The sequence below is a fragment of the Perkinsus marinus genome (genome assembly GCF_000006405.1).
Source record: "Perkinsus marinus ATCC 50983 genomic scaffold scf_1104296952306, whole genome shotgun sequence".
Classification (NCBI taxonomy): domain Eukaryota; phylum Perkinsozoa; order Perkinsida; family Perkinsidae; genus Perkinsus; species Perkinsus marinus.
The window spans coordinates 14,608-31,937 of NW_003208911.1; the positions used below are offsets into that span (position 1 = coordinate 14,608).

Genomic DNA, 17,330 nt, shown 5'->3' on the forward strand with positions numbered 1-17,330 from the left:
GGTTATGATTATTTCCGTGAGACTCTGTCTCGCTTGACGCTTAATGTCGACAGCGAGGGAAGGCCTCAAACCCTACTCGGTGCTCTAGGATCATCGGCGACATCGTTCTCCACAAGTGTCACCTTCAGACTACCATCATGTGATGTCACTGAAGAGCGAATCGGGACGAGGATAGCATCCGTCGTCCTAGATGCTCCAGATTGTTGGGCACGCCGAGAACTAGTACTTCCCAATAACACGGGTGACGATGAGACCTATAAATGGGTTGTGGGATGGAAGTGGAAACAACAGCCGAGTGGGTCGGCTACTGAACCCCCTATGTTACCGGTCCTCAAGAACTACCGCGTCTACTCGACTCGCTAACGGATAACGAGTACGATGACCTCGTAACAGAGCTGAAAGATTGGGAGAGCCGTGGCTGGTTGGTTAAAGTTGGCGAGGACGAGATACACAAGGTGCGTGCGGTTCTACCGGTGGTGCCGGTCCTAACTCCCCATCGCACCACCAAAGCCCGTCCGACATTAAACTTTCAAAAAATCAATTCGTTATCGGTTAAGGTAGCAGATCCGGCAGCGTCTAGTTGTCCTGACTCTCTAAGAGTCTGGAGGCGCTTCCAAAAAGGCCTAGTTATCGACATCTCAAAGGCCTACCCGTCCCTTCATCTGTCGGAGCCCCTTACTTGGTACCAGTGTCTCTACCTCCGACTCAAAGGACACCGTCAGTCCGGCGTTCTGTACCGCTTGTTGCGTCTTGGTTTCGGTAACTCATCAGCGCCTCGAATTTTAAAATGTGTGCTAGACTACACGCTGGGCCCGGACAAGTCCACGGATGCTGATATGCTGTTGCCTCTGCCATCAACATCACCCACTCTTCCATCGTTCCATTCGTCTTCTTGTCGAGACGAAAGTCATGAGTCTCACCTGCGAGACTCGGTCCCCGAGCACTACAAGTACTTTGATGATATTCTGGTACCGGAAGATGAGAAGGCACCCCCAGAGCAAGTATACCAAAATGTCGAAGTGATACGTACCATTTTGTCCAAGAATCAACTACTCACGAAGGATCCCGTAGTCTTGGATCACGCCCGGCTACTTGGTCTTGCGATCTTTCGAGGGGAGGATGGCCGTTTATATTGGAAACGGCGAGTTTCCCTGTCTGATCTGTTAGCCTTCGAGCAACGTTTATCTCAAGAGCCACTTGATATCACGGCCCGAGATATCTCTTCATGGCTAGGTACGTTGGCGTCTCATCAACCGGTACTGCGATGGCTACGACCATCAGTAGCTATCGGTAAGCGACTCCTGGGTCGCTCTATTGGTTCCGACTACTCGCGCTGGAATGAGGCTCCGGCCCCTAATGTCTTGGCATATTGTATCCAGTTGGCCAACCAACTTCGAGATCGCGGCGATCCAGCGCGAGGACCTTGGCAATTACCATCGAGCGAAGAAGTTGTTTATTGCTACGTTGATTGCTCGGACATTGCCATTGGCCTTACATTGGCAAACGAACGAGGTGATGTATTTCTCGACTTCACAGCTTTACGAGCACCTGATAAAGAGTCTATCCGTACCTCAACTCATATCAACTGTGGCGAGTTAGAGGCTTGTATCAAGGGAATCGAACTATTAATAAAGTTCGGTTATACCAAGGCTACTCTGTGTTGTGACTCTACAGCTGCGACGCATTGGTTGCAGTCGTTGGTTGATAAACAACGAATACATGTCAATGGGCTCTATAAGCTCCTGGTTACTCGTCGTTTGGATATACTAAGGTCACTATTGGATCAATACCGCCTCCACTTGACAATCGTCCAAGTCCGTTCGTGTGACAACTTAGCCGACACAGTTACCCGGGTGGATTTCAACATCAACCCCTACTGTGCGGAGAACGATGCCCACAAGCTTGTCGCCTTCGTTCCACGGCTGGGGGGCGAGAGACAGGCTTGGTGGCCATCAAACTCCGAGCTGAGGCGAGCTCAAGGAGTCGATCCGTTGGCGGAGCTAGAGAAGAAAGACGGTCTGCCAGTCCTACCAGAGTGCCTGCACAAAGATGTGATTCTGAAACTCCACACGTCGTTAGTACATGCAGGCGAGAAAGCTGTCACAAAAGTTCTGAAGCGGGTATTTTATGTACCAAACTTGGCTTCCTCCGTTCACTCCGCTCTCCAAGGGTGTCAGGATGAGCGCTGTCTCCGCGAACGAGCCAAGAAGACTCCACTAAACACGGCTGCCCCCAGAAGATTGGCTACGTTCCCGTGGGAAATGGTGGCTGCAGATGTTACCTATTATCTTGGTCAACCTATATTGGTCACTGTTGATGAGTACAGCCGATATGCAACGGCTCAACCAATAAGGAGCGAGTCAGGGGAGAATATCTGGACGGCCTTATGCTCAATCTTCACAACATCTTTGCTGGGGTGGCCCGTGTATCTTCGGTGTGATCGTGGAACGGGTTTTCTTTCACTCCGTTCTCGACTTCGACGACGAGGGGTCACATTGGTCGCAACTAGTGGCCATAGACCAACTGCTAACGCATGCGTGGAGAGGTTGAACCGTACCCTTAAAACTAAACTTATGTATCTACCTTCGACGCTGCCGCTGGTGGACAAGCTACAACAGTGCCTAGAAGCCTACAACAGTACTCCACATAGCGCTACGGGAGAAGCCCCCACGGAGAGGTTCCTAGGGCGACAACTACGTACCGGAGCCGAACAACCCGTGGCCGTTCCTCCGCCAGAAGGGGAAGTTCCCTTCAACGTCGGTCAGCAAGTATGGGTATTGAAACCTCCACATGAACGACGTGCCGGTGAGCGCTTTATGCCTTCCAATCACCGCGTTGTCACTTCGTCTACTCATGCTTCTACTTTGGAAAGAGTTGCCGACCCATCGGTCCAACTCTTGAATGTTGCCAATGATCGGATCATCTCCGCCCACACCGAGGAATGTCCTGAGATCATTGATGAAGACAATGGTTCTGACCATTCTGGTGACCTTACTATATCGTCTCACTCTGTCAGCTCCGCGTCGGTGCGCAACGACCCCGTATCTGACGGAGTCCAACCAGATCCGAATCGGCAGGCGGAGCTCCGACCAGAAGGTGCACCAGAAGTACATGGTTCGACGAGAACGTTACGTCATCGCCATGTTCCCGTACGGTTTATTCCGGGTGGTAACCCGCGAGAGACTAGTTTCGACAGTGATGGATATCCTAAAGAGTAAATCATTATGTCATCTACGTAGATGTTAGTCCTTATTTGTCCTTATATTGGTAAATCATGATTCGTTTTCTAGTCGATAGTCCCTCCGCTCTACCTGTGATGAACAGGGGGGCGAGGTTGAAGTACCACAGAGAGACACCTGTAGTAGACGGCGCGATTATGCGCCTTTCATGCATAGCGTAGTGCATAGCTAAGAACGTGTCTCGCACTGTGCTCCTTAAGATAAGAGCAGGTTTCGTCTTTGTCTTGGGAACCTGTGTTCATCAGCAGTTCGGGGGTATCGCTCACAACTAGACCGATCCTTAACACGTGACTCGAGCATTTTCTGCATCCACGCCATTGGATTAATCTGTACTTGGTCGGAAAAGCATCCTCTTAAAGAGATCAGCCTTGTCCCCATTATGGGGACCCCATAGAAATCACAAGTCGACGTGGAGATAGAGTGAGAGTGACGACATAGATAGTCAGGAATATAATTGCGAAAAATCCGTCGTTGAGTGAAGGGGAGCGGCATTAAAAGTGACCCGAGTGAGTCCCCGCATTCACCACCAACAGACAAATGAACTTAAACCATTATCATGCACCGAAGGATAACATCATCATAGTTATGTGGGCTCGACTCATACCCCATCGTCCCCTAAGGCGTCAACTGGCAATTACACCGCGCATGGGCTCAAACCGATCTGTTGTGGCCGCCCTGTAGATAGGGCAAGAAGACAGAGATACTCGGTCTGGTTTCTGAACTAGTTCTGAACTAGCGCCTCTAGTTCAACGCGAACTAGAGGCTGCCGATAGACCGAGGGCCTCTAATTCTGACTAATTCTAAACTGACACCGTTGGTGAGGGACACAACCCTCGGATCGTCCGATTGCTAGAGCCGATTCCGATTGAGCGGGACAGCTACGCCATCGAAGATATGCCTGAGTACAATCGTTTCTTGCGGGCGGTGCAGCTATGCCATCCCAAGGTAAGACTTAGTAGAGTCAATTACTCCGCGCGGGGCAGCTATGCCACTCCAAGATATGCTTCAGCACGACAAATTTCTCTGGTCGGGGCAGCTATGCCACCCCTCGGGGTGGCATCGGGATATGCCCTCCCACGGTATGGTGCATTTGACATCCCTAGCCACAATCATCCGCTGAAGCGCAAGGCAAAACGATATCATTTGTCGGCGATATTGATCGCAGATCTCCAGAGAATGCAGAAATCTACTTCGCTGCCACCAGCGTCAACTCCACTTGAGGGCAGAGAATCTCTGCCAGAGATGCCGGCAAAGGATTCACAACGGGACCCGTTGTGCCTTAACATGCTTGAACGGGTGTTGAGGCTGACATGCATGTCACGGGGACACTTTGGATAGATGGCCGTGCATGCAGGGTACGTTCGGTGGAGCATGGGGCTAGAAGGGACACGGCCACAGTGAAGTTCTGATTTCATCAGATTCAGGAATTCATTGAGCCCGCATACCGTCAGTGGTGAGAAGGTTCACTTTCGTATCAGTTGGGATCAGCATTCATTCTTGTGCTACAGCCCTCCTTATGTTCCTTTTCTTAACCATTACTCTGTCTGGTAGACAGTGTGTATCTCTTCGTGAACCAGTCCTTAAGGATTTCGTGAACCGTAATTAAAGAGATTTATCTAGATGGCTGCTGAGGGAGTTGTAGAGCACCCGTGATACAGGAACCAGCCCGTTATTGAAGCTGAAAAACAGAATGGATCGGTATAGACCAATATATGGGGATAAGGGGTCAACGATCAGCGATGGATCGACATGATGCGTACGCATATACATTGGCGCGCCGAAGCGTGTCGGCTTTACTCTAACAACTCTAACAATGGCAGAAGTTCTGCCGCAGAACAGCGTTACTCGCGAAGCTCACGTCAAGCTACGGGGCGAGCGGTAAAAGGTAGAAGCTAAAGCCAGGAAAAAGACTTGTATGAGTCATGTATCGGGGAGTGGCGATTGGAAGAATCAGGAGGGACAAGATAGGAGTATTCAGGCTATATCTCTGATCGCGAGTGGTGAAGATCATTCGGAGCAAATCCTGCTCTGCTAGAACTTTGGAGATACGAGTTGACGATGGCACGGAGTGTAATTCGCCAATGGTATGGAAGTAATTGACGATATGCACAACCAGAAGGAAGACAAAATGCAAAGGGGCTTCGGTACATGCGTGCGAGTACAGCGGCAGCTGCAGGACCGGCCACAATTCCTCGTATAACTGAGTTGATCATTACTCCCTAATGTTCACCTTTTGCTTAAGGTTTCCTTCGATTGAGCGCTGGAGAGACTAATCCTTAACCCAAAAGAGCAGTCTCGTTTCTTCTGCAGATGTTCAACAGCCTCATGCCTAAGCGCTTGGCCTTCTTGTGGGCTTTCTTCGCCGGTACTATCGCCTTCGGTGAGAGCACTACTAATCGCACACTGCTGAGGGTATCCCATCGTGGAGTCCCACTCGACATCCGTCATGTATCAAGAATTATGACACAGACTCTCGCGGCCTCAGGTGGATTGGTGGAATCTCTCAGTCAAGACGACCATGATTGTGAACGATGCTTCGCACAAGATGATATGGTCTATGACTTGAAGGCGATAGGCATACAAATTGTGGACTCCAGATGCCCGGTTGGTCACAGCCAAATTTTAAACTACTTGAGGAGAGCTAAAAATATGCTGAGCATCGACTTCGATTGCGAGCCCGACTCGAGGGTCACACTGCATCCGATCCTCGCGGCGGACATGGCAACTTGCACTGGTGGCAATTCTGTTCTCGGCACAAACGACCCCGCCTCATCCTGCCAGCCTAACCTCGAGCTTATCCATTTAGCGGCTGCCTGGGAAGCGGCTCGCTCAGCCGGACGGAAGCTGAAGGATGTCGTGTTGGCCATCAGCGACACTGGTGTTGACATGACTCATCCTGACCTGGTTAATCAATTTTGGAGGAACCCAGCTGACAACTCCATCGGTTACAACTTCATAACCAACAGTATTGATGTGACTGATAGACACAGCCACGGTACTCACTGTGCTGGCAACTCTGCCGCTCAGACTGATAATAACATTGGCATTGCAGGAGTGGCCAATATCAATGGATCAGTACCCAATGTGAAGCTGATGATACTCAAGATGCTTGATGACACAGGAAACGGCTTTATGAGTGACGCAGCGAGGGCCATCAACTTCGCCGTCGAAAACGGGGCAGCATTCTCCTCTCACTCCTACAGGTGGTATACCGACAGTGAAATAATGAGGGCCGCATTCACGAACGCCGCTGCTGCTGGGCATATGGCTGTGACTGCAGCTGGAAATGAGAGGGTCAATTTGGCTATTCATCCAACCTTTCCATGCACTTATGCGAACGAAATACCATCAATGCTCTGTGTGGCGGCCAGTACCTCTGACCCCACCGAAGTCGTCATTATGGCCCCTTTCTCGAATGCTGGTTTTGCAACAAAGATTGCCGCACCCGGTATTGATGTTTATTCAACTTTACCGGGCGGGTCCTATGGTTATATGAGTGGTACATCGATGTCAACTCCTACGACCGCCGGTGTAGCGGCTTTGCTGGGTACGCTCGGTCTAGAGAGCCAAGAAATAACGGACATTCTTATCAAGTCTCGGACCGATGGTTTACCAAATTGGCTTGAGGTATCTGATATCGGGGTGATCGATGCCTCCAAAGCAGTCCAAGCAGCTCTGGGCTCGCCGGCTACTCGCTTGAGAAAGAACATCTAGTCTTCGAACAGATGAGTGGCTGCCGAGGATTTCTGATATGTGTTAAAAAAACCAATCACTTTTCCGTTCTGCAAGTCCACTTTTTTGAACATTGCGTCACTTCGTTGATCGGTCTTTCTATCTTGACACGTCGACTTCAGGTCTCTCTCCTACCATGATTGTCCCTAAATCCATCACTATTGTATTCGGTTTGCTCCTACTGTGTTTCCCATACGGTACAAGTCGAGTATATTGTGGTGTAAAGACTCGGTCTTTAGCTCCGAATATGATTCGCAACCGTGTTGGTCCAGCTCGCCTGCAGCTCCCCGCATCATATTTAAGTCTACTACATCTGTGTCACGAGCGTCTGGTACTTCCCTCTATTCGCGAGCGTGAGAAATAGAGTTATGGCCCTCGCCCTCTGTAGTCACGGTCCGTGACTCACGGATGTAACGCCGTTGCAGACCGAGCAGGTTTTGTCTTTTCCCATCTGATTTCGTTAATGATTACTTCATCGATATTTTGTTGGGTTGTGAGAGTTCCTCTAAACAGCGCCAATCCTAACCTCGGATTCCGAGGTCTCCTAGCAGTAGCCTCCTCGGAAGCGACTTGCAAACCAATTGAGAAGAACTAATTGCTCTCACAACCTCTGAACAAGAATGAACTTACTGTTATTAATAATGAGACATGAATGTAAGCACATTCATTTCCTTCACTCTGGCACTGTTTACAACGATCCCACCGAGGCTGTGAGAAAGCGACAGCATTCGGATCTGACAAATCATGACAAATACTTCATGTATCACGAGACTAGGAGGCGCACTGACACAGGGAAATTCTGATCCGATCAGATTCAGCAATTCACTGAGCACGCATGCCATTGGTGGTAAGGAGTTTCAGCTCCGTATCAGTTCAGGTCAGCATTCATTTTTGTGCTACACGCTGTAGCACAAGGATGAATGCTCTAATCGGTCTCTCCACGTTGACACGTCGACTTGGGATCTTTCTTTGACCATGAACATCGAAGTCGATCATTATACTATTCGGCCTGTTCCTACTGTGTGAGCTGATTATCTCCACCATGGACTGAGAAGGTGGGATGCAAATGAAGTTCACAGCCGCAGGCCGAGGCGAAACTGATCATGCGGAAAGTTCAAGGAGACACAAACGAGAGCTATAGGAAGTCACAACGGCAACACACGGGATACAAATGTTGGCCGGTCCATGAACCCACCATACCGGTCTCCGAGAATCGTTCGCGGTGGGCGACAAGAAACCCTTACCTTGCCTACTACGAAAACACCATTGATAGAGAGCCTCTAAGCTGTATGGTGAGATCCTAGGCCCTGTTTCTGGCTTTACAGGAGATAACAAGAACCTTTCGCTCAGCGTAGTAGCATGACTGAAATGACGCAAAAAGAGGGTCATCGATAGGGACATCTGACACAATCAATGTCCGCGCATCTCGCTGATGGTTTAAAGTACGGCTAAGCCCTCAGCAAAAATGGGAACATTTATAACTCTCATCATAAGTGTCTGCAGCTCCTCATCGAGTGGGAGGAAGCTTGTGTTACTGAGCGACGGTAAATGGTCATGGCCCCTCTAAATGGGTGTAACTTGAGACGCGTGTGCACTGCGCACGCGTGCACATTCCAACTGGTGAGTAGGAAGTAGTAACAATCTCCCTTATATCGGTAAAACAGGGCACTATCAGAAGTTACAGAATAAATATCAGCAAATTGGTAATACTTCTCAACTTGAGATCATAAATAACAACTTTGGACAACCGTGATATAAGTTGACGTCACAAAGGACAGAACATGCAAGTTCTAGTTAATGAGCATTAGTAAAGTTATCCGTCGCTTCAAGAATGAATTCAAAAAGGTTCTTCATGTTACGACAACAATTCCCCGCTTGCCACATTGCAGACTCTCCCGCTTTATTCGGTTTGCTAGCCGACACTCCGCGTTCAATCAAGTACCTCAAAATCAATAGAGGAGAGCAAGGACGCGAAGACTTACTCTATCATAAGTTTTTGCTGCTGTACCGGGCCCATTCCTTTTTTCGAGCGAGGACGAACGCAGTAATGCAAGGCCGTATTTCCGAGGCTATCACACTGTAAAGCTTCCGCATGGTGCTCCTCTATTAGTTTCTTTAGGTGATCACGTGAACCTGCGAACTAAGCTCGAATGCACACCACAAGGTCTGCCGTACCATATCGTGCACACAACAGTACAGCCGTCCGCCCATAGGGATCTTGAATGTTGATATCAGCGCCCTCGCCGAGTGCTTGTTCCACCGCTACTGCTGGATAGACCCGCTTATAGAAAGCTCTCTGGATGAGGTCCCGTAGAGCATGTGAACTGTTCGACACTCGCGCCATCAAGGGGACGTAAATAATGGGACGAGGTGAATCTTTAAGGCGCTTTGATATTTTCACAGTGCATCCCAGTATCTATCACAAGACCCAATACCACATAGATGCTTGCTATAGAAACATCTATGGGCATAGGGGGAAGAACGCGCCGGGCCGAGTCGACGTCAACTATGAGAGTCGCTAGGTTAGATTCTACCAAGTGACCCCCTAGGGATGAAGACACTCCTAGGAGTCTCTCCTCCCTGGCTGATCGACTCGCATCACAAGGTCTCTTCTATTCGTACTCATAAGCCTTACTTTCTCGATGAGCTCTCGAGCCACGGCTGAGTGAGTACTGCCACGAGCCGCCAGGTGAATTGGTGTCTCTCCGAACTTGCTGGGTGACATAGCCTCGGCATTTGCCGTGATGAGAGAGTCCACCATGTTGACGATCTGAAGCCTCATATTTTCTATCCGGATCAGCATCAGCTCTAATGCTAACAACTCGATTAAGCTGTTCGAACTGAAACTTATGTTTAGACTAGACGTCAGCGTGAGACGGCTCGTTGTGGCAACTGCCAAGCTCACTATCACACTGTTGACCGAGAAAAACAAGCACTAAAGAGACTTCCCATCGCATATTGTCAATACACTACTACAATGAGCTCTTCAAGTGAGCACGATTTCGAGCGATCAACTACCTGTCGAGGGAGAGGTTCCTCTTTCCGCCTCGCAATATAATGCATAACACTGAATCCATTTCGATCCCGTAATGCTGTATCAGCACCCATCACCAAGCACTGCATCACCTATGGTAGAGCTAATACGCATGCATTGGCACTTCGACTCACTTGGGCTTGTGTTCCCCATCGGCCGACACCCATCAAAGGTGTCCTTCCAAACTGGTCTTGATAGTTTACTGTTTCCGCTGTTAGTATCCTCATTAATCTGATTTAATTCTTCCTCACCGAATGCATTCACAATCCGCTCACTTTTCTAATCTGTCAACGCCTTGTTCCACAGTGTGACTGTCATGCACAGCCACGACTAGGGCTTCTGGGCTCTTCTCGATCTTCTTTTCCCCCACCCTGTATTGACGAGAAACAAAAAACTTCGTCACGTATACATCACCATCCCAGATTGATGCACGCAACGCTTCACAACGAGGCGAATAAAGTTGTGATTGTTCTCATAAGGAGGAGTCGACTACTACTACCATCCTCGCCACACTAATCATTGACTACATCACACAATGGTTGCTGAATATTACTTGGAAATCTTCAAGTATCACTAGACACCAATCCCACTATGCTGCGCTGCATCATCATAACGATAATGAGGAGCTACGCAGTGTTGAACAAAACTCTAGGGTAGCATAACTAGCCCTATGGAATCGAGGATGGCGGATGATCATCCTCATCAGCTGTTGCCACTACTACAAGCCTTCTTTACACGCGAGGAGCGAATATAGGAACAATTTCCTCAACGTGCTCCTTCTTCTTAAGGACAATCTAAACACAAGGAAAGTGGCTCGGCTATACTAGCAACGAATAAAGCTACCATATTGGCCATCCACTCAATGTTCTTCATCTCTTGAATACGCAGCTTTACCCAAGCGTAGATGATACCATAGTGATACTGTTGCTCGAAAGAGTTCTCGAACATGCGTACCGACTCCACGTACAAGAGATCTTCTATAGACTTGTAGCGACCCTGAGCCGTCTTATCGACATTCGAGTCGTGCTCATAGAACTGCTTGCACTGATCATACAGCTGAGCATACCTACAACACAAATTCCTTTTCAACGAAATCGACCTCGCTCAACCTACTTGAGGTAGGGCTCTAAAGCAGCGCGAACAGCAGTGTCAGAGGTAGCCTTCATGAGCTTGTCAGTTCCCTCAGGATACAAGTAACTGCGACGAGGTAGAGGACATTTCAACCATTAAGGCAAATGATGACGCAACTTACCCAAAGTTAGGATAAAGGGCGTTACGCTCATCCAAGTTCTGAGCAGTGCCAAGAGGCGAATTCAAGGCGTTAAGAGTGACCATTAAAACCTACAATGAGACCAGCAATACCCAATAGCATAGCCAGTCGTCTTACTCTGTAATCAGCTTCGGTCCTCAGGATGTGACCCATGACCTCCGCAGTATTGCTGTTCTCACTACCGTCCATGCAGAAACGGTAGAAACTCTCCATCCAGCACTTCTTCAAGAACTGATCAAATACGCAATAAAAACCATAGTAGTTCTACCAGCCATGTAAGTACATTTCTAAGGATCTCAAGGTCGGTCTCAGTGAGGACGTTATGGACCTCACCGTGTTGAACAACAGCAGTAGCGCCGCTCGGACCGCTTTGAGCACCAGAGCCCTGACCCTCAGTGTGAGTGTGAACTTGTTTGGAGTTGAGGAACTCTTCGAAGTAGCTGACAAGGGGACCGATGAACAGCAGCCTATGAATTGTATTTGTATAGCTTACGGTCCGAGAGGAGTATCAATGAAGATGGTACGGTAGAGGTCTTCATAACCGTGGGTGAAGTCCATGCCGGGGATAGTCTTCATTTCCTCAAAGTAGCCGAGGGGATCGCATCGGGCAAGAAGATCCTGAATGATGGTATAGAGTGGTTGGGAAGGTAGTAGCTCCTCTACCTTAGGATTCTTGTTGTTTATGGTACCCTGAATGAGCATCACCACGTTGTCGATCATAGCTTCTTGACGGACATAATCCATGAACCTAGAGTCGGTAATAAGTACAACTAAGTAGAGTCTAGTTTTCTACTTAGCCATCTCGCCAACCGACTGAGCTCTGACGTAGTCGAACTCCTCAGCGAGGCGCTCATGGCACTTGCGCAAAATCGTGGAGGCCTGCAAGTCGACAAATGAATCGAAAACAACATCAGCGTAGCTCACCTGTAGAGGACTAGGCTCATCCTGAAGGAAAGTGCCATAGTCTGTATCTTCGAGAGCTGTTCGGAGATCTGACGATATAGTAAGTGTACTTCCATCGAGTGCGGAGAGCAAATCTTACCCTCTAAATTTTCTCCATTAGCAATACGACGATAATCGTCAGCTGTGAGAAAGCCGGAACGGAGACCTCTTACGAGACCCTCTCCGAGACCATCATCGATGTTGAAGTAAACGAGATCAGCCATGGGGAATATTGCAGTACCAGGACAACTACAAAACCAACAATCAAGTACAGTCACCAATTCTTCGCGCTGCGGTCAAAGATATTCCCCACGTTATAGATCAAAACGTGGTGGGAATCCGACAGCAGACGACACAGCGTACCGATTTGCTCAAGTTTCTCACTCGCACGCTTAAAATAGCGCTGCAGACAAGTTCATAGAAAAACACGCAAACAATGATACCAACATGGAGTAGAGCGCGCTTAGGCCGCACTAACGACACCATGTTGTACTATGGACATGATGACGGCTATCCTCTAGCCAATACAATGGAGATCGGAGTAGAGACCCAGCGTCAAACCTGAGGCGCTGCTCAGCGTTGGCTGAGCTCATCTTGCTATCTCGAAAAAGTCCTCATTGGAACATTGTGCAGAAGCGCGCGCCATTGTAATCGATTTTTTGTTCAGCACGTGGCAACGCCTTGAGTTCAAGGTTCGTCTCGCGAACTTCAGTGGTTACTTATTTGAGTACACTCTCTTCTTTGGAAGGTTTGTGGTGTTTTCCTACATTTTACGCAATGGGTGGGTTACTGTCTCACCCCGTTACCGCCGTCCATCTACAACGACGTGCCAACGACAAGTTCCAATGCGGTGTCGCAACTCTACAGGGTTGGAGGATCTCTCATGAAGATGCGCACTGCATAGACTTGGATTGGGGTTCTACTCATGAAGAAGGCTTCTTTGCTGTACTCGATGGTCATACTGGTGATGACGCTGCCGAGTTCGGATCAAAGGAGTTACCTAAGCAGCTAGACGAGTCGGCTGGAGATCCCGAGGACCGCACTGTACAAGGCGTACAGGCCGGTTTCTTAGCCACTGATCAGGCGCTGAGAGAGACTCATTCTGAGGCCGGCGCTGTTGTTGTGGCTTCCATTGTAGGACTAAGGGGATCTCTATTGTGATCGTAGTTCTATACAGTAGAAGGATCGTAGTACTGTGTAACGCAGTGTATAGATGTAAATGCTTCCTGCAGTGTAAAAGGTTTTAACAAAAGTGGAGTACAATGAATGTGTCCATCGATGATTCACTTCCGCTTAGCTCGAAGTCGAATTTTTATAGAATTTCTCAGTCTAGAAATCTACGTTTGGCAGCTGTTTGAACATGAAATTCGAGTGTTATAATTGGGTAACTATCATAATGTTGACACTAGTCAGCTTGCCATTGGCTTTTGCCGCATACATGATTAAATTCGTATAGGGAAGCTCTTTATCGTAGACTGTGCTCAGGTGACGCCTCTTGGCAACGGAAAATACAAGGTTCGCCTCATGAACGCTGGTGATTCCCGCGCATTGGTATTCTCGGGTAAGAACGTTGACATGACTAAGTTGGAGAATGCTCAAGAGGACGTAACGAAGCAGCTATGCAATGATGATAGCACTGAGGCTAGCGGTGATAAGGGGATATTCGGTGGAGGGGACATGCTGGGCTCAAAGAAGAATCTAGCGTCTCTCACTGACGCTGACGTCGGAATTTTGCTGGCCACTAAGGACCATAAACCTGACGATCCCGAGGAAAAGGCTCGGATTGAGGAAGCTGGTGGTTTTGTGAGCACAGACGAACCACCTCGGCTTTGTGGTGTGTTGGCCCTATCCAGAGGCCTTGGCGACTTCGCGTATAAAGACGACGCGGATCTTCCAGCTGATAAGCAAAAGTGCATTGCTGTGCCTGATGTTAGTGAAGTTATCGTTGAAGCTGGCGACTGGGTAGTATTGGCTTGTGATGGTGTGTTTGACGTTATGTCCAACGAGGACGTCGCACGAGAAGTTATGGTACGCGCTCATGCTGGGGAGGATCTGGCTGAGGTTGCCGCTGAAATATTACAACGTTGTCTCAACCTACTGGATTCCAAGGACAATATGACTTGTATGATTATTAGAGTCGGCACGACTGAGCGTGGTTTGGAGACTGAAGTTCCTGAAGAACAACAAGAGGAACTCCAGCTTGGTGGCTATTCAGACCTCCATACATTGGCTCCGGGAATGGCAGAGAAGTATCAGACTTTCTTCAGGAAGGCTGGATTCAGTAAAAGTCCCGCAGCCTGCAATACGTGTTCAAAAGTGTATCGGCATATGGCGCAATGTCCGTGTAAAAACGCCGTATACTGCGGAGTGACCTGTCAGAAGAAAGGTTGGAAGGATCATAAGAAGGTTTGTAAGGCAGTGAAGGGCAACGTGAATAGTGTAACTCCCACATCTGTGAATGATTCGGCTGTTCAGAGTGGCGGTCGTAAAGGTCATAATCATAGTGGCCATATCAAGAGACGTTGAGTCCAGCATGACTGCTGTCGTTTGGTGGTGAAGGGTCGCGGTAATTACTTTTATGTAGTCTCCTGTACATATTACTTTCTACCGTGTGCTCGGTGAGTTCACTCATCATCTTGGCGAGTTTTGTTGGTTAAGTTGCTTTGGTGATGATAATAGTTGTTGTAGTGAACTACCGCTTGCACAATACACTGTAGATGATTAATTTCTAGTCTTGTGTGTGAAGTTTTAATACTACTTGGGGAGAGGATTTGTGATGGTTGTGGATGTATGGGCTCAGCCTGCTGATAGTGCCTTGCGGCACTTAGTACCAGAAGCCGTCAAACTCTTCGAGAGATCGCATTCCCCGATGGTCCAATGGTAGGGCTACTGAAATTGGTCACTGAGTTTTTTGTCACTGCGCCACGAAATTGCCGTCCTTAGGGGAGACACTCCTTTGACTCCTACGAGGCTGTTGGGGATGCTAGATGAGGCCGGCATCGATCAGGTGAGTTGGTTTCAATACTGGAAGAGGTCGTGGCATAGCTGCCCCATTTAGAGAATTCGGTCTCACTGAGGAATATATTGCTGTGCCATAGCCGCCCCATCTAGAGAATTTGGTCTGACTGAGGCATATACTGCCGTGGCATAGGCGCCCCATGGGAAGACATTTGTCGTTCTGAGGCATATCTTGGTATGGCATAGCCGCCCCATCGGAAGACATTGGTCGTTCTGAGGCATACCTTGGTATGGCATAGCTGCCCCATCGGAAGACATTGGTCGTTCTGAGGCATATCTTGGTATGGCATAGCCGCCCCATCGGAAAACGTTGGTCGTTGTGAGGCATACCTTGGTATGGCATAGCCGCCCCGTGTGAATATTCCGAACTTACTGCAGCAAACATGAAAAAGTGCGGTCATCCTTTACGCTTTGACCCGTCGACTGATGATAGTGATGTAGTCTCTTGTACTATGTTCAGTACTGACCCTACTACTACTTATCATTATAGTAGGATATTATAGTAATACTCTATAGCGTTATCAGCTTTATAGTTCTATAGTAATACTAACTTAACGACTCCGGAGTAGTACTACTACTCTCAAATGGTTTACTTTCTAGACGAGTATGACATCAGTACTAGTACTATCCACACCACTGTTTGTATCACAGCAGCTTGAGACTAGCACTATTTTAGAACTATAAAGCACTAATAGTGGTAAGCTACTACGCTGAAGTCGATAACGGAGGGACTTCGTGATTTACTTTGGAGTCTTGTAGTATTTCAACGAGAATATCATATTGCTAACTCCATTACTATTGGTGAGATCAGCTCAAATACTTGGCGATAATGTTAACGAGTGGTCGGCTTGTCTCGGAGGGCTGTCTTGTTAGATGCTTTTATCCGCTTGGGTGAGGCCTGGGGGCATTGAAGCTGTTAGTAATAGCAGAGTGCTCAGCTTTACGAAGGCAGCATCTGATAGATTCTTCGGTACGTCCCTATCATCACGGTCGTGTGAGTAGATTCTGAGACGTTATGTGCTGATCACCAACAGAGATTTTGCGATATCGGTCGCTGCTGCGGGGACGGTCTCATGTTGTAGGCCTCGCTGCAGTCGACTTGGACAGGCCCGTTCAAGCAGCTAGGGCTATCGAAAAGGCGGTCAAAGAGGATGGCTTCGTCGGTAGGTCGCTCCTCTTGAGGTGCATGGTACCGATTCACAGGAGTTCGTATAATGCCATGGCTTTGGGATAGACCGCCGACCCACGAGACTTACTATCCTATTTACTTGAAGTGCGTTGAACTGGGAGTTCCCTTGTGTACACAGGTAGTGACGGATACGCGGGTTCGATCCTCACATTAGACGTTTCTAATATAGTGGTCATACCCTGATGTCTTACTGGTTGTATCAGGTTGGTCATACAGGTCCAGCACGGCCCAGCGACACTGGTAGGCCGATACCATACATCGATAGAGTCGCTCTCCACTTCCCCGAGGTGGGGAAGATCCCGGGTTCGAATCTCATCGGCGACATCTTTTCTTGGCAGCTACGTATTGTTTGTGGACATATTGGACATCCCTGGTTAAGCGAGATGATGTCAGTGATGTGGAAGCATGATAATATATATCTTGACACGAGCGCATACCTCCCAAAGATGTATGGCAAAGATCTGCTAGCCTATATGTGTTCTAAGTCTGGTTTCAAGAAGGTGAGTGGTTGAAGTAATTTGTCTCGAACATTCATGCTTGGTGTCCACGAGTCACAGATTGTCGCACTAATTGTAAATCACTACAGTGACATATTTCCCTCATGTTAGGTTATGTTTGGCACCAACTTCCCTCAGCTTGATTTGAAGAAGTGCATGCAGCAGGTGCACGAGCTAGGCTTACCGTCAGAGATCAAGGATCGTTTCCTAACCACCAACGCTCAAAGGGTCTTCAATTTGCCGCAACGCAGATTGGCAGAGGACAGAGGACAGAGCAAGTTGTGATTATTATGTCATGTGTGTGTTCATTCGCCATTTTCAATGGCGGAGCGAAGCGTGGATTACTTTTCTCGTGATCAGCGGTGTATTCCTATGAGGGGATGGGTGGACTGATGATGTTGTAGATCTG

The 17,330-nt window shown here is 48.4% G+C and overlaps 7 protein-coding genes across 7 annotated transcripts in view; 3 read left to right on the forward strand and 4 right to left on the reverse strand.

Annotated features, from left to right (window-relative positions):
* The window catches only part of Pmar_PMAR014086 (hypothetical protein), a gene marked incomplete at both ends in the record, with an annotated part of 4,913 nt that extends 3,880 nt beyond the window's left edge, over positions 1-1,033 (reverse strand). Inside the window, 2 exons of the mRNA XM_002777059.1 lie at positions 865-920; positions 973-1,033. Coding sequence (XP_002777105.1) covers positions 865-920; positions 973-1,033 — 117 coding nt within the window. The remainder of the gene's footprint in view (positions 1-864; positions 921-972) is intronic.
* A 4,516-nt stretch (positions 1,034-5,549) lies between these two features.
* Positions 5,550-6,953, forward strand: Pmar_PMAR014087 (Major intracellular serine protease precursor, putative; the record flags this gene model as incomplete). Its single annotated transcript, XM_002777060.1, has 1 exon — positions 5,550-6,953. One exon carries the CDS (start codon positions 5,550-5,552, stop codon positions 6,951-6,953), a length of 1,404 nt encoding a protein of 467 aa, XP_002777106.1.
* A 1,812-nt stretch (positions 6,954-8,765) lies between these two features.
* Positions 8,766-9,084, reverse strand: Pmar_PMAR014088 (hypothetical protein; the record flags this gene model as incomplete). The annotated part of the gene is made up of 2 exons (XM_002777061.1): positions 8,766-8,913; positions 8,954-9,084. Coding segments are annotated over 2 exons (279 nt in total), but the record flags the coding sequence as incomplete, so codon positions are not given.
* A 2-nt stretch (positions 9,085-9,086) lies between these two features.
* Positions 9,087-9,315, reverse strand: Pmar_PMAR014089 (hypothetical protein; the record flags this gene model as incomplete). The annotated part of the gene is made up of 2 exons (XM_002777062.1): positions 9,087-9,104; positions 9,169-9,315. The coding sequence occupies 2 exons, from the start codon at positions 9,313-9,315 to the stop codon at positions 9,087-9,089; spliced, it is 165 nt and encodes a 54-aa protein (XP_002777108.1).
* Positions 9,316-10,736: 1,421 nt separating this feature from the next.
* Pmar_PMAR014090 (conserved hypothetical protein) lies at positions 10,737-12,441 on the reverse strand (the record flags this gene model as incomplete). Its single annotated transcript, XM_002777063.1, has 11 exons — positions 10,737-10,799; positions 10,849-11,071; positions 11,119-11,202; positions 11,258-11,346; positions 11,393-11,506; positions 11,559-11,715; positions 11,769-11,893; positions 11,939-12,023; positions 12,069-12,154; positions 12,200-12,267; positions 12,318-12,441. 11 exons carry the CDS (start codon positions 12,439-12,441, stop codon positions 10,737-10,739), a joined length of 1,218 nt encoding a protein of 405 aa, XP_002777109.1.
* A 533-nt stretch (positions 12,442-12,974) lies between these two features.
* Positions 12,975-14,914, forward strand: Pmar_PMAR014091 (phosphatase, putative). Its single transcript, XM_002777064.1, has 2 exons — positions 12,975-13,351; positions 13,703-14,914. The coding sequence occupies exons 1-2, from the start codon at positions 12,995-12,997 to the stop codon at positions 14,741-14,743; spliced, it is 1,398 nt and encodes a 465-aa protein (XP_002777110.1). The 5' UTR covers positions 12,975-12,994; the 3' UTR covers positions 14,744-14,914.
* Positions 14,915-15,618: 704 nt separating this feature from the next.
* On the forward strand, positions 15,619-17,206 carry Pmar_PMAR014092 (conserved hypothetical protein; the record flags this gene model as incomplete). Its single annotated transcript, XM_002777065.1, has 6 exons — positions 15,619-15,694; positions 16,270-16,398; positions 16,439-16,542; positions 16,628-16,711; positions 16,763-16,924; positions 17,033-17,206. The coding sequence occupies 6 exons, from the start codon at positions 15,619-15,621 to the stop codon at positions 17,204-17,206; spliced, it is 729 nt and encodes a 242-aa protein (XP_002777111.1).
* Positions 17,207-17,330: the final 124 nt, after the last annotated feature.

Excerpts from the sequence above, each read along its gene's own strand:
- Pmar_PMAR014091 (XM_002777064.1), top strand. The coding sequence starts at position 12,995 with ATGGGTGGGTTACTGTCTCACCCCGTTACCGCCGTCCATCTACAACGA. Across the intron at positions 13,352-13,702 it reads CTGTTGTTGTGGCTTCCATT|GTGACGCCTCTTGGCAACGG; the intron begins GTAGGACTAAGG and ends GACTGTGCTCAG.